The following is a 27829-nucleotide window of genomic DNA, read 5'->3' as shown; positions in this document are numbered from 1 at the left end:
CAGGCAACCTGCCTGAGTCATTTCACAGCGCCCAGGGAGGGAAGTGCTGTTCTTAGCTCTGTCTTAGCCTGGAATTGAGGCTCAGTCGGCTAAGGGACCTGTCCCAAGGTTCCCCAGCTAGGAAAGGGCGGAGCAAGGACCTGAACCAGGATGGTGTTTTGCCTCTCCTTCTCTGCACCTTTGTCCTAGTTCCCGCTCTGGTGGGGTGGGAACAATGAATGGTAAAGGCCACGCTTGCTGGGTGCCCCACGAAGTACTTGGACACTTTATATTAAAGCTCACTATTCCACGTGACAAACCCACTGGAGAAGTGTTATAGGACTCGTTAGATGAGTAGAGGGGGCTCAGAGAGGTGGAATGGCAGGCTGCAGAGCTGGGATGTGATTCAGCAGCGCTGCCTTTGTATTACTCCATCACACCACTTTCTCCAGAAAAAAGACGAAGACTTCCTGTTGACAGTGGACAATGTACCTTCTCTCCTCTCTCTCACCCCCAGGGTCAGCCATCAAACACGGAGGGGCCGTCGAGACCCTTAGAAAGCTTCACAGTTCACTTCCCAGCAGTAGATTCTCCATCACAAACTGCTAACAGACCTCGGCAACATACAATGCCATGGCAGACAGGGAGAAAGGCAAATGACCCTGAGCCCCTGTACTGAGCCTGACATGGATGGACTCAGAGCCTATTACCAAGGGCAGCGCTGTGAGGGGGCAATTTCCAGCTCCATTTTGCAGATGGGAAAACTGAATTTATTTTAACCAAAGTCCGATTACTAGGAAGTGCAAGTTTCAGTTCCAGTATGATTTGCGCAGAGAATGCCCTTCCCATTTCCCTAAATGCGTCCTCCATGAATTCTGTTTTATTCTCTGCCTAGTGCTTACCACAATTTGCAGTGTTATGGCTGCATGTTTGTTTAATGGTGATCTCCCAACTAAATAAAAGCAGGGATCCTGTCTGTTTGGTTCACGGCCTGTCATACAGTAGATACTTCATATTCCTGGACTGAACTCAAAGAATTGGTGGCTCAAGCTGGTGGGCAGGGCTGATATTCAAACCCAGGTCTGTCTGAGTATAAAGTTAGGTCTTCCTGCGTTCTTTCTAGGAAGTCCAAGGTTCTTGGTTACAAGTACTTTCTGCACTGTTCCTCTGGTGCTCATCAGAGCCTGTTAATTCTAAGTTTATTATGGCGTCGACAAACTTGATGTTCAGGTCTCCCAAGCAGCAGCGTCCTTGCTTGGTAACGAGAGAGCAGAGGAGGAATTGGTAGGAAGTTAGGTATGGAAGGCAATAGGGTTGCACATGCTTATGCCTGCTCTGCTCTTTAATAGCTCAGCAAGAAAGGAGACAAAAAAGCAGATGGAAGGACAATGAGGGAGGGGTAACAGCAAAACTCAGTTGTTTCTTGTGAGCAAAGGGAGCGAGGGAGATGGATGGAAGCCTGGACGTATGCACAGGGAGTTTCTAAGGTGCTATCCACTTTCTACGTTTTAAACATGGTTATTTGTTATTATTTTTTATACCTTGTATGGGTTATTTAAAGAAAGTCACAAGCAGAAAATTTGCCCACAATTTTAAACTGCCTGTAACAATCTCATGAGCCAGGGGGCAAATTAGTACCCTCAATTTGTAGACAGGGAAACCGAGGCTCAGTTTCAAAGAAGTTCACCATTTTGCCTAAGATCACAGATCTAATAAGTGGCAGATGTGGGATCTGAATCCAAGTCTGTCTGATGTCAGCATGGATGCCCTTATCCACCACCACATCCTGCCTTCTGATAACTGGACACTCGATATTAAAGACCAGAGCTGGTTAAAATGTGTCATCTTCTCCCTCACACCCCCGATTTTCTACAAAGGTCCCCTCTCCTCTTATGGCTTCTATGCCCAGGATGAGGAGGAGGCCAGAAAGCATGCCGAGGGCTGGGATAGGTCTCTGGTGCTGTTGCCCCAGGGGCCAGCACACAGAGTCCTTAGGGCCTGGCTGTGGCCCCACAGGAGTCAATAGTCTGGGAGGAGAACTCTGCCCCTCAACAGCAACAGGCAGGCACCCAATTTCATTGGCTGTGGTTCCCCTGATTTAAGAGCTTTGGCCCCATGAACAGGAAAGGGCTCAGGCTACGTGTCCCAGCAACGTGCACATCAGGAGCTTCCTTACAAACAGGGCCCTGCTCCCTGGGACCCAAGACAGGCCCAATTATAAGGTGTTGATGATTAAGCCTGAAGTGGCCTGGGACCCTGTTAGCTGCAGAAAGGCGGATTCTTCCTTCTGTCCCGGTCCCAGGTGGATGGATGTCCTTATCTGTCCTCATGTCAGCTACAGTCTTAGGTGCAAACGCTCTGAGTTACAACTGCCCAAGCCTGTCTCCCTCCTGGGGGTCAGGTGGAAGGAAGAGAGACAAGCAGAGATAAACAGAAGGTGCCTTCTTCCTGGTGGTCTAGAGCCCATGACTTAGAACTAGATGGACATGGGCCCCAATGGCAGGTCTGTCCTTTTGCTGGGAGGTGTCTCTGCCCAAAGGCGACATCACCTCTCTGGGACTTGGTTTTCTCATCTGCAAAGTATGTTTGGGGGGGGGGGGGGAGGGGAATGATAGGTTGAATACTGCTCCCCCAAAGATGTCCACATCTTAATCCCTGGAACGCATGATGTTAACTTGCAAGGCAAAATAACTGTGTAGATGGGGAAATTATTCTGGATTATGTCTGAGTAGATGTGACCAAGTGAAGGATTCTGAGATGGGGAGATTATTCTGGATTATGGGGGACAATGTAATCACAAAAGTCCTTGTCAGAGGGAGGTGGGAGGGTCAGACTGAAGGGAGCAGAGGTTGGACAGATGTGCTTTGAAAGTAGAGGAAGGGAGTCAAAGCCAAGGAATGCAGGCAGCCTCTACAAGCTGGAAAAAGCAAGGAAACATTCTCCATTGGAGCCTCCAGAAGGAGCTGCCCTGTGGACACTTGGACTTCAGTTTAGCCCCATGAGGCTGATTTTGGATTTGTAACCTCCAGAACCGTAAGATAATTTGTTTTAAGCCACTCATTTGGCTTACATTTGTTACAGTAGCAATCGGAAATTAATACAGGGAAGAAATTGTTCCCACCGTCACAAGGACAGTGTCAGGATGAAATGTGCAGATAACCTTATTTTAAGGTCTCTCTCCGGGCTCTGAGTCAGGATGCGAGGAGGCCAGAATGTAGGCCTGGGGCTGGGACAGAGGGGAGAGGCCTCTCTGACTGTAACTCCTACCACCAGGACTGGCTACATAAGTTGTAATGCCCAGTGGGAAGTGAAAATGTGGCGCCTCTTGTTAAAAAATCACTAGGAATTTCAAGACAGCAGCAGCAGAGCATTAAACCAAGCATGGGGCCCTTTTGCACAGGCTGCACACCCAGGAAGCTGGCCCTGCCCCGCACACTGCTCTGGCCATCCTGCCTTGCTGCTCCTTGAGCTTGCCAAGCACGCTTCAACCCCAGGGCCTTTGCACATGCTATTTCCCTTGCCTGGAATACTCTTCTCCAGATGTATGCATGGCACACTCCCCTGCTTCTTTCAAGTCTTTGCATGAATGTCAACTTCTCAGTTGAGGCCTTCCCTGACCACCCTATTTTTTTTTTTTAATTTTTTTTCAACGTTTTTATTTTTGGGACAGAGAGAGACAGAGCATGAACGGGGGAGGGGCAGAGAGAGAGGGAGACACAGAATCGGAAACAGGCTCCAGGCTCCGAGCCATCAGCCCAGAGCCTGACGCGGGGCTCGAACTCACGGACCGCGAGATCGTGACCTGGCTGAAGTTGGACGCTTAACCGACTGCACCACCCAGGCGCCCCCGGACCACCCTATTTAAAAGAGCAGTGCCTGTCATAGCATTCCATTTTCTTTTTTTCCACCTCACATACTGCTTTATTTCAGCATCTTGTTTACATAAGTACGTTGAAAGTGGATATTGTGCCTGCTTCACTGCTGAATCCCTAGGACCTATATAGTACAAGGCCTGGCACAGAGTAAGTAGTGAAAAAAAATACCATTTGAATGAATGAATGGATGGATGTAAACCGAGTAGGACCCGTGCTTGGCATGGAGCACGCACAGTGTAATTAGCTTCTGCAATGTTGCAGTAACATTAACATTTACTCCTGGGGGTGTGGGGGAGGGGTGGTATCATGCCTTCCAGGGCCCCCCTCCTCTGCTTACTTTATTTCTTCCTTAAATAAGAATGTTTACTGAGCTGCAGTGACTGGAATGCTTCATTCACAGGCATGATCTTGTTTAATCTTCATACTGGTATGATTACTATCCCCCTTTTACAGATGAGGAAACTGAGGCTTAGAGAGCCTGCTTGCCCAAGGCCCCATGGCTAGTGAGTGGAGGGTCCGGGATGGAACCTGCTTGTCTGACTCCTAATAGACCCTCTCCATTGCCTGCATGCAGCCTGCTTGAGGGCAAACGTGCCTTTGTCACATTCCCAGTTACTTATTAGTAACTTATTAGTAACTCAACCTGTTTTGAGTGTACCATGCACCAGGCTAGGGATAAAATGAAACATAGGAGAGACCCGGCTTCTGCTCTCACCAGGCTTCAGGTGTTTGTGTGTGTGTCGCGGGGGGAGACAAACCAGCGATCAGAGCCTCATCTGCTGCACACAGAACAGAAATAACCCAGGCACCATGGGGGGCACACAGGTGAGTCACCAAGCCCACCTGGGGCCAGGTTAAGTCCCGGATTCCCAGGGGAAGTGAGATGTAAACACAGATGTGTGAGCGATTTGAGGTCAGCCAGATGCGGCTGGGGTCAGGGGACAGTGTTCCCGGAAGAGGGAACGAGGTGACATAACAAGAATGTAACTGAATGTAGGAGGAACCAAGAGAACTTCAAAACTGGCAAGTGATGGATGGATGTCAGGCCGGAAAGAGGCAAGGGCCTGGTGGGCGTCAAAAAGACTCCCTTGCCTCTGAGCGGCTTCAAGATTACGGACAAAGCGCAGAAACCCTAGGGATGATGGTTTCCTCCTCTTAAAATAGGAGGCCTGGCTGCAGGGAGCCCCTGCCTCACCTAGTGAAGGGACAAGTGTGTTCTCAGTAATGCCAGGCCCCACGGGCCTTACAGCAAGCCAGTCAAGGCCAAGCCCACCAGGTAACAGACAGCATGCCCCTGCTCTCCTCCACCACCTTGTGGCCCCTGTGCACCTGTGCTGCCATCACTCAGCATGTGTTCATGAAAGGCTGCGATGTGCAAGGGACCCCAAATGTGTGCACAGCAGGGAATAAGAGAGGGGTACTATCTCCCTGTCTTATTCTTTTTTTAATTTTTATTATTATTTTTTAAACGTTTTTATTTACTTTTGGGAGAGAGAACGCAAGCAGGAGAGAGGCAGAGAGACATGGGGACAGAAGATCTGAAGCAGACGTTTCGCTGACAGCAGCAAGCCTGATGCAGGGCTCGAACCCACGAACCGTGAGATCATGACCTAAGCCGGAGTTGGTCGCTCAAACGACTGAGACACCCGGGAGCCCCTTATTCTTGTTTGTGTGTGTGTGTGTGTGTCTCCCCCTACCTCTCTGTCAGCCTCTTGAAGGCAGGAAAGGGGCTCCTCTCTGAAAACTCTCTGCTAAGCCTTCTTAATACATGACCTTGTGTGCTCCTCACTTGAGCTCAAGGTTCCTCCTTGAGGCGGGTAATACTATCGACCAGTTCTATACACAGATGGGGCTATGGAAGCTCTAAACTGTGACCTTGCTCACCTGAGGATACACACCCAGTGGCAAAGCCAAATTCAAACCCAGACGGCTCCAAGATCCTGTCCAGGGCTGGGCGCAAATAGGTAACTGGGAAATGTTAACACTTCTTTCCTTCTTTGGGCCATTCAAGGTCTGACCTTGGCACTTCTGGGCCTTGAGGAGAAGAACCAAATTTTAGTGGGCTCTCAGCCTCTGAGCAATGAACCTGGTTTTTACCTCCAAACTCCAACCTCCAGCAGAGTCCTGACCCATGGCGGCCGTGACAGAACGTACAAAAAGAAAAAATGTATACACACATCGAGCATCTAATACCCACCAGAAATTGCTGAAGGGACCTCCACCTGTGTTTTATTTACTTAAAATTTATTTTCTAGCTCACCTTAATTCTCCCCTAAGACCCAGAGAGGTAGGTAAACAGCATTATCTCCTTTTTCACAGGTGAGGAAACTGAGGCACAGAGCAGAGAGGTGACTGGCCTGAGGCGCTACCCATGCGAACGGCAGGGCCAGGGTTTGAATTTGGATCCGCCTGCCTCCACAGCTAAGCACTTCGCCATGGACTCTGGGACCTTTCTGGACAAGCCGATGGAGTGGAGAAACGTTAAGCAAGTGGTGGGCTCTCCTGGGCTAAATCTCAGTTCCAGGCCCCTTCTTTCACCCCAGGGAAGGAGGAACATCTGGGGGAAGCGGAAGGGCAGGACAGCAACCCCCCCCCCCCCCCCCCCGCCCCCAGCCCTGGAAGCCAACACAGAAAACCTCCAGGCCCCCACCTGGAGGGAGGATGGAAGGGGATGCCTCCAAGGCCACCTCAGGGAGCCTGGCTGCCTCCCTAATCATTTAGCCGGAGAAGAGCACAATAATCACCACTTAGCAGGCTAATTAATCCCCGCAGCACCCCAGAGCAGGGTTTTGCCGCTGCATGCATACCCATAACGTCGCTTGGAAAGGCAGGGCAGGGCCTCGGGCCTCCCTGCCTTGCCCTGAGTGCACCTTCACACCGACCATGTACACGCACCCATCTGTTCGTTCAAGAGTCACTGCACACCTGCCGTGTGTCCCTGTGTCTAAGCGTGAGCATGGCAGGTGTCACCCTTGCCCTCCTGGAGCTGAGAGTCCAGTGGGGAGGGGATGTGCAGCAGTTACCGGGAAACATGCACACGCCAAACTGTTTCCTGCTGCCGTGCCACGGCTCTGGCTGTCCCTTCTCTCTGGCGTGTCCTTGTGGCTTGGCTTTGCCTGGCCAACTCCTACCCCTCTTTAATCCTCAGTTCTGAGGTCACTCTATAGGACTTTGCTGGGGGCTGGTTTGGTTGCTCCCTCTGTTTTCTAAGCGGGCCCTTAAGTCACTGCTCCCCTGGCCTGCTGCCCCATCAGACTGTGAGGTTTGAGCTTCAAAGTCCGGGGTCTGGGTAGCCCCCACACCTAGCGCTCTGTTGATGCCCAGTAAGTATTTGTACAATGAATGTATGAGAAGATCAATCACATGACCCGAAACTAAACTTTGGGGCCTTGGTTTCCCCATCTGTACGATAAGGTCTTTCTGCATCTAACAGTCTGTGACCAACAGGGCAGAGGCGTAATTCAATCTCTGAAGGACCGGAGGGGCCTTTGGAATGTCCAAATTGGGCATTAATCATCATCATCGACCCCTACTAATGTCACAAGCAGGCCAAAGCCTTGTGAATCCCTCCGGCATCTGCCAAGGGGCTGGTGTATCCATCAAGTTCTCTGTACCTGCAAGGAGCTAAGGCTGGCTCTGGCCCACCTACACAAAAAAAGGGACTTTGGAGGGATTTTGGCTTATCTCAGGCTTCAGAGGAGCACTGGACCACCAGGCCATCAGCCCAAGTGGAAGGATCTCTCCTCTTGCAACTTTCACATATACACAGATCGCCTGGGGACCTGGTTAGAAGGCAGACTGACCCAGGTGCTGAATGAACACACCCAACTTCTATACTGTTCATATCCTGGGATAGGGCGCTGGATCGGCCCTGCTTGGGCCAGGTGCCTGTGCAGGATTTTCAGCGATGGGCAGTGGGGTAGGGGCACTCAACAGCCATGGCCTTGGTCCCCATTCCTGTGTACCCACGTCTTCCCAGAGAAAGATGGGCCTTGGGATGGGGTGGCCACCCTAAGGGGGGGTTGACTGCAGCTGGGGCAGAGCTGGGCCAGCTCTCTCCACAGTGACCATCTGAGCTGGTGAAGGGTATCATCTTTCAACCTGGAAAGTGATTTCCAGAGGCCCAGTGCAGGGTGGGGGGGGGGAGCGGAGTGGCAGGAGAGTTTAAATAGCAGCTGTGTTCCTAATTTCCCCAGGAGGAGGCCTGGCCGCCCCTCCTCCGTGCTGAGTGTTGGCCATTAAAAACAAACAGTATCATTTGGTTCAATGTAAAATGAATTAAAGGAAATTAAACTGCGGGGGCCATGTGGCAAGCCTTGTCCTCCATTGTCTGAAGCCGTTTTTCATCTTCCCCGGTGAGGAACAACAGCTTGGGGGGTGTGGAGCAGAGCGGGGCCAGAAAAATAAATAAATAATGCACCCCCCCCCCTTTCCCCCACCTTACGGCGCGGCAGGAGGGGTTTGGGAAATCTCAGGTGCCTGCCCTGTCCCTCCTGGGTCCCCTGGTGGCAGAATGTAGCCTCTGAGAGTCTCCCAGGGATCACGGTGAAGGAAAAAAACAAAGCAAAACAAGGACAACAACAGAAAGTGATGTGCAGGCCCCGGGGACACAGCAGGGCAGGGTGGCAGAGGGAGGAGGTGATGGACCGGCGGCTGGGTGTGTGGGGCCTGGACTGCTGGCGAATGATTCCGACCCGTCTGCAGCCTCACAGAATATTTGCTGTATCATTTGTGTTGGGGGAGTTGAGTCAGGAGGGTGGGGGTGGTGAAAGAGGGGCAGAGGGGACCGTGTGATGCTTGGAAGTGGGGGTTCTGGAAGGAGACTGCCAAGTTCAAATCCCAGCCCTGCCATTTACCAGCTGTGTGATTCTTGGCAAGTTACTTACCCTCTCTGTGCCTCGGTTTCCTCATCTGCACATTGGGGATTAGAGGAGAATTAACCTCAGAGGATTGTTATGAGGATCAGTTTATGTTTTTGAGGCTCCTAAAATAGTACTAGGCGAATTGGTTACATTCTATTCTATTCTATTCTATTCTATTCTATTCTATTCTATAATATTTTAGTATGATTGTTGGTCCTTGGGGCATCTCTCTTGGGATCCGGAAGACCTCCCCTTAGGTCACAGCTCTGCCACAGACTTGCTGTGTGACCCTGCGTAAGTGAACACACCTTGATCAAATGCAGTTCACTCCAACAAAGCAAGGCTTAACAGGAAACCTGATAATACAGTTCTTCTTCGCTCTAACAGATCAATGAGGAAAATCAAATGATTTTTACCAAGTTCAACACCTAGTTTAAAAAAATTTCAATAGCAGCACCTGGGTGGCTCAGTCGGTTGAGGGTCCAACTTCGGCCCAGGTCATGATCTTACAGTTTGTGAGTTTGAGCCTCACATGGGGCTCTGTGCTGACAGCTCAGGGCCTGGGGCCTGCTTCGGATTCTGTGCCTCCCTCCCTGCCCCCTCCCCCACTCATGCACATGCTCTCTCTCTCTCTCTCTCTCAAGAATAAATAAACAGTAAAAAAAATGTTTGTAATCAATACATTGGACTAGATGGCTACTTCCTTGACGTGATAAAACGCTGGCCTCAGCCCCTAAATGGGCATCTTGTTTAATGGGGGATTGCAAGGACAGTTTCATGCTTCAGTTTAGGCTCTAGCATCGGGTTATGCAGTCAGATGCTGATCCAGAGGCTGTTGCCAGAGGTATTGTGTAAATGTGATTAGCATCTACGATCAGTTGACTTTAAGTAAAGGAGATTATCCTCAATAATCTGGGTGGGCCTTATCCAATTAGCTGAGAGGCCACAGAGGTCTGCAGATGCCACAATGTTCCATTTTCTTTTCAAGGAACAACTGAAGTTTAAGACCTAGGCTTCATCTCATGTTCTGACACTGATTGGTGGAGGCTGTCGGCACTGTTGCACTGAGAGAGAAGAACCTGGGTGAAGCAGGGCCATGATGGATTAGCGATGCCTGACACAGGCTGGTACATGGGAGCTTTCAGGCTGTTATCTCAGGGCTTCAGCGCTTCTCCGCGGATTAGTGGGTACCTGAGCTACAAACTTCAAGCAGAGCAAATAAAGAACAAATCCTAAAGATGAGTGTGAGCCCAAGAAGTCTTGCAGACCACTTGTTGCCTTAGGGTGAATCTAAAAATTAGCCTGGCAGGGGCACCCGAGAGTGGCTCACTTGGTTAAGCCTCGGACTTCAGCTCAGGCCATATCTCTTGGTTTGTGAGTCCAAGCCCACCCCCGCATCTGGCTCTGTGCTAACAGTGCAGAGTCTGCTTGGGATTCTCTCTCTCTCTCTCTGCCCCTCCCCCACTTGCATGCACGCATGCACGCTCTCGTGCTCTGTCTCTCTCAAAAGAAAACATGAATAAACTTTATAAAAACATTAGCCTGGCAATTTCAAAAAGTCAAGTCCTTAATAATGACATTTAGTCAAACTCACTTCCGTTGGTTTCCAGCCCAGTCTCTGGACATGTTTCACCCCTTGGGGTCTTCTATTTCCCAAAGTGTCTGTCTGCTGTAGACAACGGAGATTCCCCCTTACACATAGCTTTCTTGCAAAGACCAAATGAGAAGGAATTAGGAACATAAATAGATTCAAACTCCTGATCAGGGTTAGCTAACTTTTTCTTAAAGGTCCAGACGTTAAGTATTTTAGGTTTTGTGGGTCATACAGACTCTGTCTCTACTGCTCAACTCTGTCTTTGCAGCATGAAACAAGCCACAGACATGGCTGTGTTCTAATCAAATTTCATGAAAATAAGCACTGGGTCCACAGGTTGGGGTTTGCCAACCCCTGAACTAGATTTTACAGCATATTGTGCTCAGTAAAAGGGTTCGGTGGTTAACAAGTTGGGGAAATGTCAAACAAAGTGAAATGAATTTCTTGATTGCAGGATTTCTCAGAGCCTTTACTATGTCAGCAAGCAAGAAGGGTAGGGGGTGGGAGTGTAGATTATGCTCAGAGCATCTCCCAAAGTTATCTGGTCACGGAACACCTTTTTATAAAACACCCATTAATGTCTCCCTAAGGCCCCAGGACTGGATTCAGGGAGTGTCTTAGCGTGGTGGCTGAATTGAAAGATTTTTCCCGACCTTCTGGATACCCTGGTGAGCCTGATCTGCCATCGGGGGGGGGGGGGGGGGGGGGGGGAGGTCAGAGTGAGCGAGGTGGGGGCCCTACTGCGTGGGTTCATATCTCGACTCGACTCTGCCACTTTCTAGCTGAGTGGTTTGGGGCCGGTAATATCTGTTCAGCTTCCCCACTATTTCAGTTTCCCCATCTGTGAAATGGGCGCAATGAGGGTGCCTATCTGCCAGGGCTGCTGGTGGATTAAATGGAGTAGGCCATGTAAAGTGTTTAGCACAGTGCATGCATCCTGAATATGCCTTAGCTGTTCTTTTTTTTAAATAAGTTTTTTAAAGTTTCCTTTTATTTGAGAGAGAGATAAAGAGCAAGCGGGGGAGGGGGCAGAGGAGAGGGAGATGGAATCCCAAGCAGGCTGCACGCCGTCAGCACAGATCCCCTTGAAGATCTCATGAACTGTGAGATCATGACCTGACCCGAGATTGAGAGCCAGATGCTTAACCGACCGAGCCACCCAGGCGCCCCAATGGCCCAGATGATTACTAAGCATCGCAGTATGTCCTGGGCTGAGGGGATGAAGGAAAATGAATGAGGGCAGTTACCACTGTCTTAAGGGGGCGGGGGAAACTGATATTTAACTTGAGTCCTGGAGAATCTCAGAATCAATGGGTCAAAGAGGACAAAGAGATTCACAACCGTTCAAGGTGTCCTTAGAGGAATCTCTTTGAAAATCCTTAGTAAATCTAAGCCGTTTCCACAATACAAAGTCCAGGTGACGCCCACCCCCAAAAAGCTAACTTTTAAATACTGCATATGCCATGAGATATGCAGTCGAGTTGTCACAACACCCTTTGAGGAGGTGTGTTATGCGTCCCCCAGATTTCTCACCGTGATCCTCAGGACTGTACTAAGATGTGCTATCTCACCGGGGAGTCTGTTATATTACAGGAGGGAAGGGATTTTGCAGATGTAATTAACGTCACCCATCAGTTGATTCTGGGTTCATCAGAAGGGAGACTATCTGGGCGGAGTCTAATCTAATCTCATGAAACCTTTCACCGCCGAAGGGGAAGAAGTCAGGAAGATACGAAGCAGAAGTATTCTACCTGCCATTTCTAGCTTGGAGGTGGAGGAGGTTACAGGAAAAGACCAGAGTGGTCTCTGGGAGCTCAGAGTGACCCCCGGCCAACACCCAGCCGAACGGGGACTTCAGTCCTACACCCACACAGAACTGAATTCTGCCAACAACCTAAATGAGCCTGGAAACAGATTCTCCTCCAGAACCTCCAGATACGACCAATACTTTGATTTTGACCTTGTGAGACCCTGCAAAGAGAACACGGTCAAGTCCGCCTGGCTTCAGACCTACAAAACTGTGAATATACGAGTGCTGTTTGAAGCTTCTAAGCTGGTAATTTGTTAGGCAGTGATTGAAAATAGCGGGGGCACCTGGGTGGCTCAGTCCGTTAAGCATCTGGCTTCGGCTCGGTTCATGATCTCACAGTTTGTGGGTTCAAGCCCCATGTCGGGCTCTGCACGGACAGTGTGGCACCTGCTTTGGATTCTCCCTCCCTCCCTCTCTTCCCCTTGCACTCTTGTTCTCACTCTCTCTCAAAAATAAGCTTAAAAAAGGAAAGAAAGAAAACTAATAGTGGGAGGCACTATTACTATCTCAGAGGTGAAGTTTCAGGGTCACACAGAGGGTCAATGCTAGAGGGTTTCCCAAACCAGATTTGAACACAGGCGGTCTAGCTTTTAACCAGCATGCTGTGTCCTGTCTATGTATCTGCCTGAAATGATCTCTAACGTGGAGGTCGAAGCTGCATGCAGAACATTACTGTCTGATCCTATAAAGACAGGTAGGAGGAAGGTATACATGCATTTGCTTGACTATGTATATGACAGCCATGGAAAGATCCAGGGGTGATTATTACCTCCCAGGAGGTAAAATGGGTGCCTGGGGGCAAGAGAGCAAAGGGGATTTTTCACCAGAGGCTGTTTTTTGGTGTTTTCATTTCCGAATCCTGTGACCATGTAACCTACCAAAAAAATAAAGATCCCCAGTAATTAGAGGGATGGCAGAAAGGTGGGACACATCTGAGTGAATGCAAAAGCACTCTCGGGAGAGGACAGAACCGCACGGACACGGGTGCGTGGGTGTGTTAGTTTTCTCAGGGGCCGCCCTGACCAAGTGTCACAGACTGGGTGGTTCAACCAACAGATAATTTTCTCCCAGTTCTGGAGGCCCGACGTCTGAGACCGAGATGTCTGCAGGGTTGATTCCTTCTGAGGCCTCTCTCCTTGGTTTGCGGGTGCCTGTTTTCTCCCCGTGTCCTCACGGGGTCTTCCCTGTGTGTGTGCCTGTGTTTGTGTATACATTTCCCCTTCTGTAAGGACACCAGTCAGATCAGGCAGGGCCCAACCTAATGACTTCATTTCAACGTAACTGCCTGAGTAAAAGATCTTTCTCCAAACGCAGTCATGTTCTCAGGTACCAGGGGTTAGGATTTTAACATCTGAATTTTGGTTGCAGAGGACACAATTCAGCCTAGAACAGCAGGGGAGCTGACTCAGGGCCATAAAACAAACATTCAACCTGGTGTTTCTCAACCCCGGCACGGCTGGCACTTTGGACGGGACCATTCTCGGTTGTGTGCTGAGGGGCTGTCGTGTGCCCTGCAGTACGTCTACCAGAATCCCTGGTCTCTCCCCACTAAAAGCCAATAGCAAGCCCCCCCAAACCCATCGTGACAACCCAATGTCTCCAGAAACTGCCAGATGTCCCCTGCCCCCCCACCACCTAGTTGCTAACCACTGGTTTAACCCCTTCTAGCACCCCCTGTGCAAGAATCTGGGGCAAATGCAGCTGGCCCTTCCAGAAGTTTGCACTTTTGTATACAGGATGATGTGTGAGAACTAGAGCCCAGGCCTGGGACACCCAGACCTGCCCTGGAGTAGACAGGTGTCTGCTGGGGAGGGGAGGGCAGGGCAGAGAGCGGACGCTTGACCTCCAGAAGGGGCGGGGTGGGGTGGGGGGAGACTCAGCCGATGGGGAACCTCTCTGAGAGCAAAAGTGCTGGGTTCAGGGCCCAGAACATAGAGAGATTTTAACGGCACAAAAAGCCTCATGAATCGTCTTGGCTGTCACGTCAGAGAAAACCACCTTTCTTAACTTTCGTCCACCCTCCCTCTCTCCCTTTTCCTCCCCTGCACTTGGAGGTGAGCCAATGAGGCTGATATCTCACGGAGTCTCACCCTACTGAAAACTCTTGTCCCAGGGGTGTGGCTATGCAGGCCAAACAGGAAGCTCAGCTTAAGAGGATTTTGGACTCAGGAAGGGCTTCTTTCCTCTTATGGAAAAGGCAGAAAGTTGGTCAAATGCCGGGTTCCTTGGAGAAAAGAGTTCAGCGAAGGCTTTCCTTGCTTTAGACGCAGCTGGCCCTAGGAACTACTGAGCAGCTATGTTGGTCTTCTACTTTCTGAGAACCTGAAGAGGCTAAAAATGACCACTTTGGGGATGAGGAAGCTGAGGGCTCCAAAGAGTGAAGTCACTTTCTCAACGCTGCATAGGGAATACATCACGGAGCCAGGATTTGAACGCTGTTTTGTTCAAGGCTGGTGTTTTCTGATCTGTGGAGCTGCCCCACTTACTAGAGCCAAAGAGTTCTTAGACAAGCGCCTGCTTTTATCTTTCTCCATCTGAAAAAATGGGCAGAATGGCAGCTTCCTGCTACCCAGACCATGGGGAGGTTGAATAAATCCTGAGCTCAGAATGTTCTACAACAGTGCTGTCCAATGAATGTACTACTGAGAACTGGAAATATGGCCAGGGCAACCGGGGAATCAAGCTTTAAATTTAACTGATTTACATTTAAATAGTCACACGTGGGGGTGTCTGGCTGGCTCAGTCCGCAGAGCATGCGATTCTTGATCTCGGGGTTGTAAGTTCGAGCCCCACGTTGGGTGTAGACGGTACTTAAAAAAAAATAAAATCTTTATTTAAAAAGGAAGATAGCCACATGTGGCTTGGTTGTCTGCCATATTGGACAGTGCAGCACTAGAATTCTGGACCAAGACTATTTCACTTGAATAAAGGGAAGGAGCAACGCATACAAGCCAGATTTTTAGTTATTATTACTACTTAATAGTAGGAGTTCAAGTGTGTGAGATACATGTTTCTGGGACAAGATTTTTTACCCTTTTAACTAGGTCTGGATTAGGTTAATATAAAAACAGGTTTCATACTTATTGTTATATTCTCAGGGTCTAGGATTGCCCTTGTCAGCCGACAGGTCCTGAATAATGTCAGGGGGCATCGCGGGGGTGGGAAGAAGTCACCAAGAACTCTATGTTCTTGCGGAAGGAAATAAAATGGGGGTGTGGTAATGCGGTGTGAGGACAACCACTTTCAACAGGGTGGTTAGGGAGGTGACGTGGTCTCAGAGCAAGTGACACTGGAGCAAAACTTGAATGACGGGAGGAGACAGTCATAGGGACATAGGGGGAGAAAACTGCCCCAGGCGGAGAGAACAGCAGGTGCAAAGGGCCTGAGAGGGAAGGCCACTTGTGGCTGGTCCAGAGCGAGCAAGGGAGATGGTCACCAGTGATGAGGTCAGGCAGGTGGGTAGCAGCCAGGTGGGGCAAAGCTAAGACACACGGGTTGTAGAAGTCATCTGGATTCATAATACAAGTGGGTGCTCTAGACACCCAGCCGGTGTGATGGTTTGGGGTTGAGATCGCCCACCTGTGGTTGTCACCCTTAATCCCATCCTCATCTTGGCTGGCCAATGAGCCCGGCTCTCCTGGGAGGCCCAGGCGAGAGAAGATCCCTGACAGACCCTCCGGGGTCCCGAGGCATCTTGCAATTGGTGGCTCACCCGGTCTCACACGTCAGGGACCGCAGAGCCATCAAGCAAATCCAAATGCCAAAAGCCCTTCCAGTACGACGATTATCATATTAAAAACCGACCCACCCTCTCAGTGGATGGCACGGAGGCGCGGGACACGGCATCTGTGCTGTGAGTCATTAGGGGTCCCTGACAGATGTGCTCTTTCCCCCCCTCCCTCCCCCAGCTGCAAATGAAGACCCGTCCTTTTCTTCTGCCCAGACAAGGATTGATGAGGATTCGGAAGAGCACTCAGACAGGCAAGGAAAGGCTGTGAACCTTTTCCAAGCCTGCAATTTATCTTGAGGAGACTATTCACATCACTTTTTACAGGCTGGATTATGCTGTGACCTGGCACATTAATCTCGCCGAATAAAATAATAATAATCAGAAAAAGGGAGCTGGACAGTTGCCAGCGAGGCATTAATAACTGTCGCCCACACCTCAGCGGCACAGGGAAGGGGTGCCGGGTCACATCCCCACCCTCTCGCCCCCAGAAATGCCCGTCTGAAGTAGAAGGAAGTGAGGGAGCCACGGTCTGTACTTGGGGGAATTTTATATAGATATGAGGGCCCCTCTCCTTAATCAAGTCTGAGAAACTTCCCAAACAAATCCAGGGAACTTACATAGGAGGGAATATGGCCTAGAAGCTCAGAGCAGGGGGTTCTGGAGTCGGATTCCCCGAGTTCAAATCCCTGCTCAACCACTTTCAAGCTGTGTGGCCTTGGGTTACTTCCTTAACCTCTCCCTGCGTTTGTTTTCTCCTCTGGTAAACAGGGATAAAAACAGCACCTGTCAGGAGTGTATAACGGCACAGCCGTTGTGGGAAACAGTGTTGCAGTTCCTCAAGAAGTCAAAGAATTAACACGTGACCTAGCAATTCCACTCCTAGGTATGTGCCCAGGAAGACTGTGTTCAAACAGATACCTGTACACAAAGGGTTGGCACAGGACTAGTCACAGCCAAAAAGTCTCCATCAAACCCAAATGTGTATCAACAGACGAACGAGTGAGCAAATGGTGGTCTACCATGCAACGGAACGGTATTCCGCCATAAAAAGGGATGAAGTGTACCTGTTCCAACATCGAGGAACCTTGAAAACACCATGGACAGGAGAGGGAAAGAAGCCAGGCACTGGGTCACAGAACGTGTGATTCCACTTCTACGAAATGCCCGCACCAGATAAATCCATGCGACGGGAAGCAGATGAGCAGTTGCCAGAGGCTGGGAGTGTGAGGGGGGCAGTGGCTGCAAACGGGGAGGGTTCCATCAGGGCCGATGAAAACGTCCTGGAACTGGAGACAGGTGGTGACGGTTGCACAAACTGTGACTATGCTGAACGCAGACGGCTTTGGTATACTTTAAAATGGTTGCTGGTTAATTTTACAGCATGTGAACAGGACTTCAATACAAGACACACAAAAAAACCAACAGCACTTGCCTTGGGAGACAGATGTCAGAAAGAAATGAACACCTGGCCCATACAGAGTGCGGACTCCACACGCGCGCGGCTCCTACTGCTAGGTGTTAACTATGAGGTTTGCAGTCTTTGGCATGTGATTTCAGCCAGTTTCCACTCTGTGACAAGAGATAGCAACATCTACCATTCCAGGGTTAAGACCGAATGAGACAATGTCTTCAGTTGACTATAAAGTGCCACGGGTGCAGGGATTTTTGTCTACTTTGCTCATGGATATATCCTCAGTGCCTACAACAGTGCCTGACACGTAGTTGGCATTCAGTCAATACATCCTGAACAAGTGGCAGACTTAACCTACTGCCTAGCTCCTGGTAAGTGCTCAGCGATGCTTGGCCATATTTATTATTATTGGTTTGGCTTCTAGGTAGCTTTAAGGCTCCCTGTATGGTCCTTTCCAGCACACAGAAGGGAGTACTACTCTGTCTGGTGGACTTCTGTGTCTTGATGACAGAGGTGTTTGGACAGCTACCAAATACAACAGGTTTGAGCAGAGTTGGGAAAGGAATTTAAGTTCTCATTGCTGCTATAAGAGGAGGTGATGAGAGTTAGTGCAGCTGGCTAGACTATCAACTCATTCAATCACCCATCCACCTACCATCTATTCATCCATCCACCTATCTGTCCATCCACCTGTCCATCAATCCTTCCACCCACCCATCCATCCACCCACCCATCCACTCATCCATCCATCCATCCACCTGTCCATCAATCTATCTACCCATCCATCCATCCAAATATCTATCCATCCATCCATGCGTCCACCCACCACTCACTTGCCTACCCATCTATCCACATATCCACCAACTTTCCCATCCAGCCATCAAATTCATCCACCTACCTATATATCTATTCACTCATATATTCATCCACACATCTACCCATACATACTTACAACAAACGCTTCTGAGCGCATATCAGATGTTGGTGTCCCATCAACAAACAAGCTAGATGCATTCATTTCTGCTATCACAGAGGTGACAATCAAGCGGAGAAGGCAGACAATTAAGCAAGCAATTACAGTCAGGATGGTGAGTGCTAGAATAGGGAGAGTATAGAGTCCTCATCAGGGGCACCATCCCTAGCCTGAAGGGGGCAGGGAAGGTTTCTAAGAGGCTGTGATCCAAGGAGCAGGAGTTAGTTACGACATGAAGCAGAGGAAGGGCCTTTGAGGAAGACGGATCAGCAGGTGCAGCGCGTAGGAGACAGGATAGCACATAACCCACTCTGGAGACTGTGCACGTTAGTTAGGCAGTATCTCAGTGCCTCAGTTTTCTCATCTAGCAATCGGGTTAAGGGGAGCATTTACCACATGTCGGAATGGTGCTAGTTGCTATGTGTAGAGAAATGAAAGAAGTGGCATCTGGCTGAAGCACAAAGAATAGAGGGAGGGGCAGGTGGGGAGGAAAAAGCAATGAGGAAGCATGAGGACCGGTGGGCGGGACCAGTGGCAGAGGGCTGCAGAAAGCCTTGCCTGCCTCCTCTCCAGGCAGTGACCAACCGGCCCCTCATTCCATCCATATCCGTTAAGTCTTTTGATCTTTGCAGCATCTTAAAAAGAATTTTGTTAACATCTCAACTTCCCACCGTTAGAAACATGTTCAGGGGCACAAAATGACTCCCGGAAGGCCCCGTGGCTAGAAAGTGGCAGGGTCAGGAGGGGCCCAGGAGCTCCGGCATGTGGTCCACTCGGTGCCTGGCAGCTGATCTCCTGAAGCGGCCACGGCCGTGGGAGTTGGAAGACGTGGATTCCTATTCTGATTCTTTGACTGACTGGTTGGGTGTCTCAAACCTCGTTTAGCCTCCGTAGAGTAAGTGAAAGAATGGCTCCTCAAAGACACCAGGTCCTAATCCCTAGAACCAGCGAAGGTGACCTTACCTGGAAAAGGGGTCTTTGAAGACACAATCAAATTAAGGCTCTAGGCATGAGGAGAACATCCTGAATTATCCAGGGCCCTAAATGCAATCACCTGCATCCTTATAAAAGACAAAGAAAGGGATACTTCACACACAGAAGGCCACGGAGGCAGAGATGGGAATGACATGGCTAAGGAACACCAGCAGCCACCAGAAGCCGGAAGAGGCAAGGAACGGATCCTCTCGTCACATCTGGAGGGAGCGCTGCCTTGCCGACACCCTGATTTCGGCCCGGTGACACTGACTTTGGACTTCTGGCTTCTGGAACTACGAGAAAACAAGTTTCTGTGGTTTCAACGCACCGGGCACAGCACCGACAGGATACTCAAACTGAGTTTTTCATCTAGAAAGAGGTGCTAATGAATTCCCTCTCACGGGGGTGATGACAGCCTGAAGTGAGTCAGGACACGGGAAAGAATCCAGCAAAGCCAGAGTGTGCTAGGTGCTGAGTAACCGTTAGCTGCCTGTTTTCCTTATCCTTCTCCCACACCCACTTTGAGGCAGAGCTGGGGCCCTTGAGGATGCGAAGTTCTGGGCGGGAACCCCAGCTCTAGTGTGAAATGGTCACAGCTGTGGGACTGAGAAGCCACCTGCCCCCTCAACCTCCCATCTCCTATCCATCAATGAGAGTAATGGTACCCACCTGAGACGAACAGCAAGGGGCTACGTAAGGCGATTCGTACACGAAGGGCTCTTAGCAAACTTTCAGGCACATGGTCGGTGCTCAATAATTGCGAGCTCTCATGACTCCAGGCGGTCAGTGCTGAGCGAGCTTCCCCACTTGGCTGGGTTCACGTCCCTTGCCCTCAATGGACCTCGAAACGATTTTCCATCTTATTTCTGCCCAGAGATAATCAACCAGGAGGCACAGGGGCGGGGACGGAGTGAAACTCCAGTTTCTCCACCATGTCCCTCACCCACCTGCTTATAGAGCCCTGCTCTGCCCAGTGCCATGCCGGGTCCTGCAGACAGAGTGGAAGGACAGAACAGGCTTCTGGGATATGGGGAGGTGGAAGTGAACCACAGATAATCCCGAAGTGTCACAGTGCTATGAAGGAAAAGGTTCAAGGATCTAGAAGTGACTTTTTAAAATAAGATTTAATTAATCAATTTATTTATTTTTATTATTTTTATATAATTAAACAAAATTTTTAATGTTTATTTTTGAGAGAGACAGACAGAGTGTGAGCAGGGGAGGGGCAGAGAGAGAGGGAGACAGAATCTGAAGCAGGCTCCAGGCTCTGAGCGGTCAGCATAGAGCCCAATGTGGGGCTCGAACCTGTGATTCATGAGATCATGACCTGAGCCAAAGTCAGACACTTAACCAACTGCTCCACCCAGATGCCCCTTTATTATTTTTGTTAATGTTTATTTATTTTCGACATAGAGACAGAGCATGAGTGGGGAGGGGAAGAGAGAGAGGGAGAATCTGAAGCAGGGTCCAGGTTCTGAGCTGTCAGCACAGAGCCTGATGTGGGGCTTGAATCCATGAACCGTGAGATGGTGACCTGGGCCAAAGTTGGACGCTCAACTGACTGAGCCACCCAGGTGCCCCTATTTATTTTTAATTTTCATTTTAGACAGAGAGAGTGCAAGTGGGGGAGAGAGAATCTCAAGCAGGCTTCATGCCCAGCACAGAGTCCAATGTGGGGCTCGATCCCACAACCCTGGGATCACAAACTGAGCCAAAATCAAGACTCAGACACTCAACTGACTGAACCACCCAGGTGTCCCTTGAGATTTTATTTTTAAGTAATCTCTACACCTAGTGTGGGGCTTGAACTCACAACCCCAAGATCAAGAGTTGTATGCTCGGGGCACCTGGGTGGCTCAGTCGGCTAAGTGTCCGACTTCAGCTCAGGTCACGATCTCGTGGTCCGTGAGTTCGAGCCCCGCGTCGGGCTCTGGGCTGATGGCTCAGACACTGGAGCCTGCCTCCGATTCTGTGTCTCCCTCTCTCTCTGCCCCTCCCCTGTTCATGCTCTGTCTCTGTCTCAAAAATAAATAAACGTTAAAAAAAAAAAAAAAAGGAACTTGGGTTTCAAAAAGAAAAAAAAAAAAAAAAAAAGAGTTGTATGCTCTACTGACTGAGCCATGTAGGTGCCCCTAGAAGTGACTTTTAGTGGAGGCCCCAAGGATAAGCCTCTGACCACAGCAGCCCACGCCAGGGAGGAGCTCGGACAGAAGCAGTATAGATGCGGCAGTGGCTCCTTGTCTTAAAGTGTGCGATTGGTAAGTTTGTTATATGTACACACCTGTGAAACCATCACCACAGTCAAGACAGTGAATGTATCTGTTACCCCCAGAAGTTTCCCTGTGCCCCTTGGTAATCCCTTCCCTCTGGGAGGTCCCTTCAGCCAACCACTGATCTGCTTTCTGTCACTATAGGCCAGTTTACATTTTCTAGAATCGATAGAAGTGGAACCATAAGGTACACTCTTGGTTGCTACAGTTTCCTTCACTTAGCATAACTGTTAAGTATTTTAAGATTCATTTATGTTGTATCAATACAGTTGACCCTTGCACAATGCAGGGGTTTAGGGGCACTGACCTCTGTGCAGTCAAAAATCTGCATATAACTTTTGACTCCCCAAGAACTTTACTAACAGCCTACAGTTGTTGACTGGGAGGCTTACTGACAACATAAAGCCAATTAACATCTGTTTTGTATGTTGTATGTATTCTTACAGTAAACTATGCTAGAGAAAAATAATACTAAGAAAATCCTAACTAGGGGCGCCTGGGTGCCTTAGTTGGTTAAGCACTGACTTCGGCTCAGGTCATGATCTCGTGGTTTGTGGGTTCGAGCCCCGCGTCGGGCTCTGTGCTGACAGCTCAGAGCCTGGAGCCTGCTTTGAATTCTGTGTCTCCCTCTCTCTCTGCCCCTCCCTTGCTTGTGCTCTCTCTCTCTCAAAAATAAACATAAAAAAAAAAAAAGAAAATCACAAAGAAGAGAAAAATACATTGATAATACCGTGCTGTATTTATCAGAAAAAAATCGTGTATGAGTGGTTCAATTCATGTTGTTCATGTGGTTCAAGGGTCAACTGTAGTTCATCTCTTTACATGGCTGAGTTGTATTTCGTTGCATGGATACACCAAAATTTGTTGATCTGTCTGCCTATTTTTTTTAGTCTTTATTTTTGAGAGAGAGAGAGAGAGAGAGAGAGAGAGAGAGAGAGAGAGAGAGAGTGCAAGCCGGGGAGCAACAGAGAGAGAGGGAGACACAGATTCCGAAGCAGGCTCCAGGCCCTGTGTCAGCACAGAGCCCGACACGGGGCTCGAACTCAAGAACCGTGAGACCATGCCCTCAGCCGAAATCGGATGCTCAACCGACTGAGCCACCCAGGCGCCCCATGCAGAAGCCTTTTCACGGACACATGGTTTCATTCCTCTTGGGTGAGCACCTACGGGTGGGAGGGCTGGACTGTACGACAGGTGTTATGCTTAACCTTCCAAGAAACCTCCAAGCTGGCTTCCAAAGTGGAGGTGCCATTTACATTCCCGCCGCAAGTGTGAGTTCCAGAAATATATCTATCGGTCTTTGCCCACGGCTGTGCCTGTGCGAACAGCTGTGCGGTCTGGCCTTTCCGTGTTGGCCACCACCATGGATGAGTGTGGCATCTCACACACTGATTTTCACTGCCATTTCCTAAAGACTAATGAGGCTCAGCATCTTTTCCCGTGCATATCTGCCACCAGGAGATCTGCTTTGGTGAAGGGTGTTTAAGTCTTTTAACCATTTATTAATCGGGGAAGAGTTGACTACATCTGCTCTTTACAAAGGTGTGGGCAGGTAACCAGGGTGGAGAAACTTCCACAGGTGGGGAGCTGTTATCACCCACCGCGCCTGGAAGCAGTGAGCAGAGAGTGTAGTTACTAGATCTTGACGGAAGGCTGTCCGCAGGGGGCTGCCCACGATGGGACCCGTGTGTTCAGAACTGTCTCCCACAACTGTGAAAGGGGATGTAGTAATTAGAGTACCTACTTCATGGGGTGGTGCGGACTCAACGAGCTAATGCGTATACAGCACTTAGAACAGTGCCGACCCGAAAGATGAGCTCAGGGAAACGCATTTTGGAAATGTGACCGCCAGAACCAAAGAATAATAAATTCATGTGGCGGTTTGTTACAGCTGCCATAGGAGACTAACACCCAAGAGGAATAAATACCTCTGCCTCTCTCTCCTTTCCTGCTTTCCCCTGGTGAACCCCGCTGGAAGCTGGGGGCTGCGGGAGCCCGCTGGTACAGTTCACCCAGGTCAGCCTCCAGGGCAGACAGCAGGGCGGGAAAGAAATGTGGACAGTGTGTCTGGAGGGGCAAGAGGAAGACACCCAGCACAATTATTCTCCCCATTTTACAGATGAGGAAACCGAGGCACGGAGAGGTTGAGTAACTCATCCAAGGTCACACAGCTGGTCATAAAGACAATACCAAGAAGCGATGTGAATCACTGAGTGCTTGCTATGTGCCAGGCATGGGGAAAAGCAGTTCCCCTTTCCTACCAGCAACTAGTACTAGTACTACTAGTTCTTAGTACTTAGTTCTACGTACTTAGAAGGATGGTGCATTCTTGTTATCAGTTGACAGAGGAGGAAATTAAGGCTCAGAGGGGTTTTGTCATCTGCCCAAAGTCACACAGCTCGGAAGGGGGTAGCTGGGACCTGAATGGAGTCGTGCTCAATGCCAAAGTCCACGTGTGCAACCACTGGGCCATCCTGCTTCCCACTGTCAAGTCCCCGCCCCCTATTTGATACATGGTGTGAGCTCAGGGGGCAAATGGTAACGGTGACGGTGGTCTCCGAGGGGCAGGTGGGGAGGCATCTCAGGACTTCTTGAGGTCTGTTGTTTCCCTTCTGTCTTTCTTCCCCATTTTGTCTTTAGGCCATTTTAGACCTCCTGGCACTGCCTCTGGCACCAGAGCTGTGGCTTCATCTAAGGAAACCACAACAGCTGAGGGTTTTGGGTCAACCGAATAAACCACATGGTGGGGGAGGGGAGTGCGATGTGGAGGGACAAAACCGGACTCAGACCGCCCTGGTGTGAATAATAAGAAATATATCTATCGGTCTTTGCCCCCGATTGCTGACAATGAGCTCCTAAATCCCCTGGAATTTCCTGGAATATCTTTGGGTCTAATAAGGTGACTCCTGGTGGGCTCCTGGATGGGAGCTGGTCACCAGAAAAACCAAGCCATGATTAGAAGCTTAGGACTTTCAGCCCCACCTCCCTTATTCCAGAGAGGGGAGAGGGGCTGGAAATGGAGCTTATGATCCACCCTGCCTGTGTGACAGTCTCCACAAAAATCCCAATAGTGCAGGATATTCTGAGAACTTTAGGGATGGTGAACACGTCTACAGGTCAGGAGGGTGGTGCACCCCAACGCATGGGGACAGAAGCTCCTGTGCTCAGGATCCTTCCAGACCTCGCCTTCACGCCTCTTCACCTGGCTGTTCATCAGCATCCTTTACCATATCCTTAATTATACAATAAGCAGGTAAACGAGTGTTACGCCTGAGTTCTGTGAGCTATCCTAGCAAATGACTGAACCCACGGAGTGGGTCGTGGAAACCCTGATTTCTAACCAGTCGGTCAGAAGCACAAGTGACGATCTGGACTAGAAATGGGTGTCGGAAGTGGGGTGGGGACATCTTGTGGGACTGAGCTCTTAACCCATAGGATGTGATGCCACCTTCAGGTAGACAGTGTCAGGACTGAGTTGAACTGTAGGACACCCAGCTGGTGTCGGAGAATTGCCTGATGTGTGGGAAACCCACACACGTGGGGTCAGAAGTACTGGGTGTGTGAGTGAAGAAGGGACACAGCAGTGTTTTTCCTAGACATCTGGCACAGGGCTTTGGGCGCCTTCAAGACGGATGGCCCGTTCCAACCTGCTCTCCTGCCAACCAATGCCTGGGACTGATTCTGAGCTTCCTTTTTTCTTTTCTTTAACATTTATTTATTCTTGAGAGAAAGACAGAGACAGAGTTTGTGAGTAGGGGAGGGGCAAAGAGAGAGGGAGAGAGAGAATCCCAAGCAGGCTCCACTCTGTCGGCACAGAGCCCGACACGGGGCTCAACCACACGAATCATGAGATCCTGACCTGAGCCGAAATCAAGAGTATGACGCGTCACTGACTGAGCCACCTGGGTGCCCCAAATTCTGAGGTTTCTGAAGTTGAAAAGATGGCTGCTTTCACAGAATGGAAAGCAGGAGTCTCCAGAGATTCTTTGGTGCGTCTGCCTCTGTCCAGAGGTGCGTCTGCCTCTGTACAGGTGTTCTCGCAGAGGCACAGGCATTCATTACACCCTAAAGATGCTGCCTTTTCCTAGCTCCGCTCAGTCCTCTGAATGACAATAGTTACCCCCCAAGACCTCTCCACCCCAACACCTGTCGGCACACCTTTCCCTGCAGGCAAAGCACCACGGCCACCACGCCTGGTCCTGTGTCCACGGCAGACATCACTAATCGATCATGGAGCTCATTTCTTCTGAGCCTCAGAACGCTTGCCGTTAAACAAACAACACTCCTGAAGTCACAAGAGTGGAAACCTATGAAAGCCACCCTTCCCTGGGAGAAGCAGGACGTGTCAACATACTTTTTTCCTTTCTCGGGTGAGATTTAGATGAAAACTGCATCAAGGGCAGTTTTGAACAATGAAACTTAGGCAGTGCCCTTGGAGAGCAAAGGACAGTGGTGACAACGAGAAGCCAGGCTCAGACTCAGGGAATTGTAAGAGGTGGGTGATGGGCTCTGTTTATTTTAAACGCTGGCATCCGCTCCGCCCAAGCCTATTCTTTCCTCCTCCAGAAGGTGCCCCGAATCCCCTGCATGATGGGCGTTAATGGGGCTACCTCGTGGCCGCAGCCAATGCCTACCTTGGACTTGACAGCCAGGATGATCTTGGGCAAGGCCACGACCAGGCACTTGAGGGCGATGGTGACGTACTTCAGCACAAAGTCTGCGATGCCCACAATCCACAGCAGGTCGAAGAAGTCCAGTGTCTCCAGGTTGGGCTTCAGGAATATGAGGCTGGTGGGGGTTGGAGGGAGAGAGTCAGGATGCTCACTTAGGATCCCGGGCCCTTAGAAGCTCTTTCTACTCACTCTGGGAGCTTTGTGAATATAACCTGTAGAAAGAGCACTGAACGGGGAGTCAGATATCTGTGTCCTGTCTCTGAATTTGCTACTAAGTTGCTGTGTGACCTCAGGTAGGTATCTTAACCTCTCTGAGCCTCCGTTCCCCTGAAGGCTATGCAATAAGATTGGCCAGGAGCCTCATTAGTTAGGGTTTCCTCCAGTTTTATGAGTCCACAACGGGCTTCATAAGAGGAAGCAAAGGGGAGGCAGGCAGGTAGGCTGGCCAGCACGACATAGGGAGGAGAGAAATTGATGTGCAGACACTGTGGTAAGCTACTCACTGTACCCCATTGTCCTCCACAGTGGGCACTGCTTATTCCCAATTTATAAATGAGGCACAGAAGGTTGGAGAGGTGAAGTAAGTTGCATGAAAAACATACGGGCGTTAATATCATACCCGAGTTTGAATCCGGTTTTCTCTATTTATTGGACCCTGGGCAAATAATGTTATCTCTGTAAGCCTCAGTGTTTTCACGTGCAACATGGGACTCATTCCCTCCTTCATAGTGTCATTGGTGGGATTCAGGAGAACAGACGTACGACAGACCCGGCTGTGCAGCAGTGATAATAACAGCAACCCACGAGGTAGGTACTATTTGATCTGCCCCATTTTGCACATGAGGAAACAGAGGCACAGAAAGATAAAGTAACATGTACAAGGTCCTACAGATACTAAGGGACAGAGGTAGATTCAGACCCAGGTATCCCAGCTATAGTTCGTGCTTTTCCATCTTTATTCCACAGTGGCGCTACTCAGAGTATGTAAACCCGTTCTACCCATTTGGGACCAGGTAAGTTAACTCTACACTCAGTTCCTGTACTTCCCTTGTTAAACACAGACATCAAGCCATTCTCAAACTGCCACCGGTCCATGGACCACACTTTGAGTAGCTGTGCTTTCTACCCCCAGAGGATGATGAAGTTATCTTTAACAACAACGTAAGAGCTAAAATATCTTGGCTGCTTACATCATGCTGGCCTCTTCTATACACTTTACATGTCTTAACTCATTCCATTTTCCTACCTCTAGGAGGTAGGCACTGTGATTATTCCAATCTGAGCTGGGGAAGGGGGAGCCCTAAGAGGTACAGTTGCCTGCCCACAGCTCTTGGCTAGAACGGGAGCCAGAACAGGAACCAGCAGCCAAACTGTGCTTGTCCACTCACTTTTCCTCCTGCTGGATTACAGGCTCTGAGCAAAGGCTACACCAAGTCCTCTCTGTCCACTACAAAGTAAGGACCGGTGCACACAGCCCAGCACGGGTGCTTTCTGAATGCTTCTGATGTACTCTGTTGGGCTGGCAGGAAGTGGTGCAAACTGGGATTGCTTATTATAGCCTCCTAGGAATGAACTGGTCTGTTTTTTTTTTTTAAGTTTACTTATTAGAGGAGGGGGGGAGGGAGGGGCAGGCAGAGAGAGAGAGAGAGAGAGAGAGAGAGAGAGAGAGAGAGAGAA

At 49.8% G+C, this 27829-nt stretch overlaps 1 protein-coding gene across 2 annotated transcripts in view; it reads right to left on the bottom strand.

The window, feature by feature from the left end:
* RNFT2 (ring finger protein, transmembrane 2) overlaps positions 1-27829 on the bottom strand; it is a 90921-nt gene that overhangs the window by 48339 nt on the left and 14753 nt on the right. For both annotated transcript variants that reach the window (XM_086681782.1, XM_086681781.1), the window contains exon 7: positions 26114-26267. In XM_086681782.1, the coding sequence (XP_086537908.1) occupies positions 26114-26267 (154 nt within the window). The remainder of the gene's footprint in view (positions 1-26113; positions 26268-27829) is intronic.

Source organism: Puma concolor, chromosome D3, assembly GCF_028749965.1.
Source record: "Puma concolor isolate L17-30 chromosome D3, mPumCon1.1.hap2, whole genome shotgun sequence".
NCBI classification, from domain to species: domain Eukaryota; kingdom Metazoa; phylum Chordata; class Mammalia; order Carnivora; family Felidae; genus Puma; species Puma concolor.
This window is presented reverse-complemented; position numbering and strand designations above follow the sequence as displayed.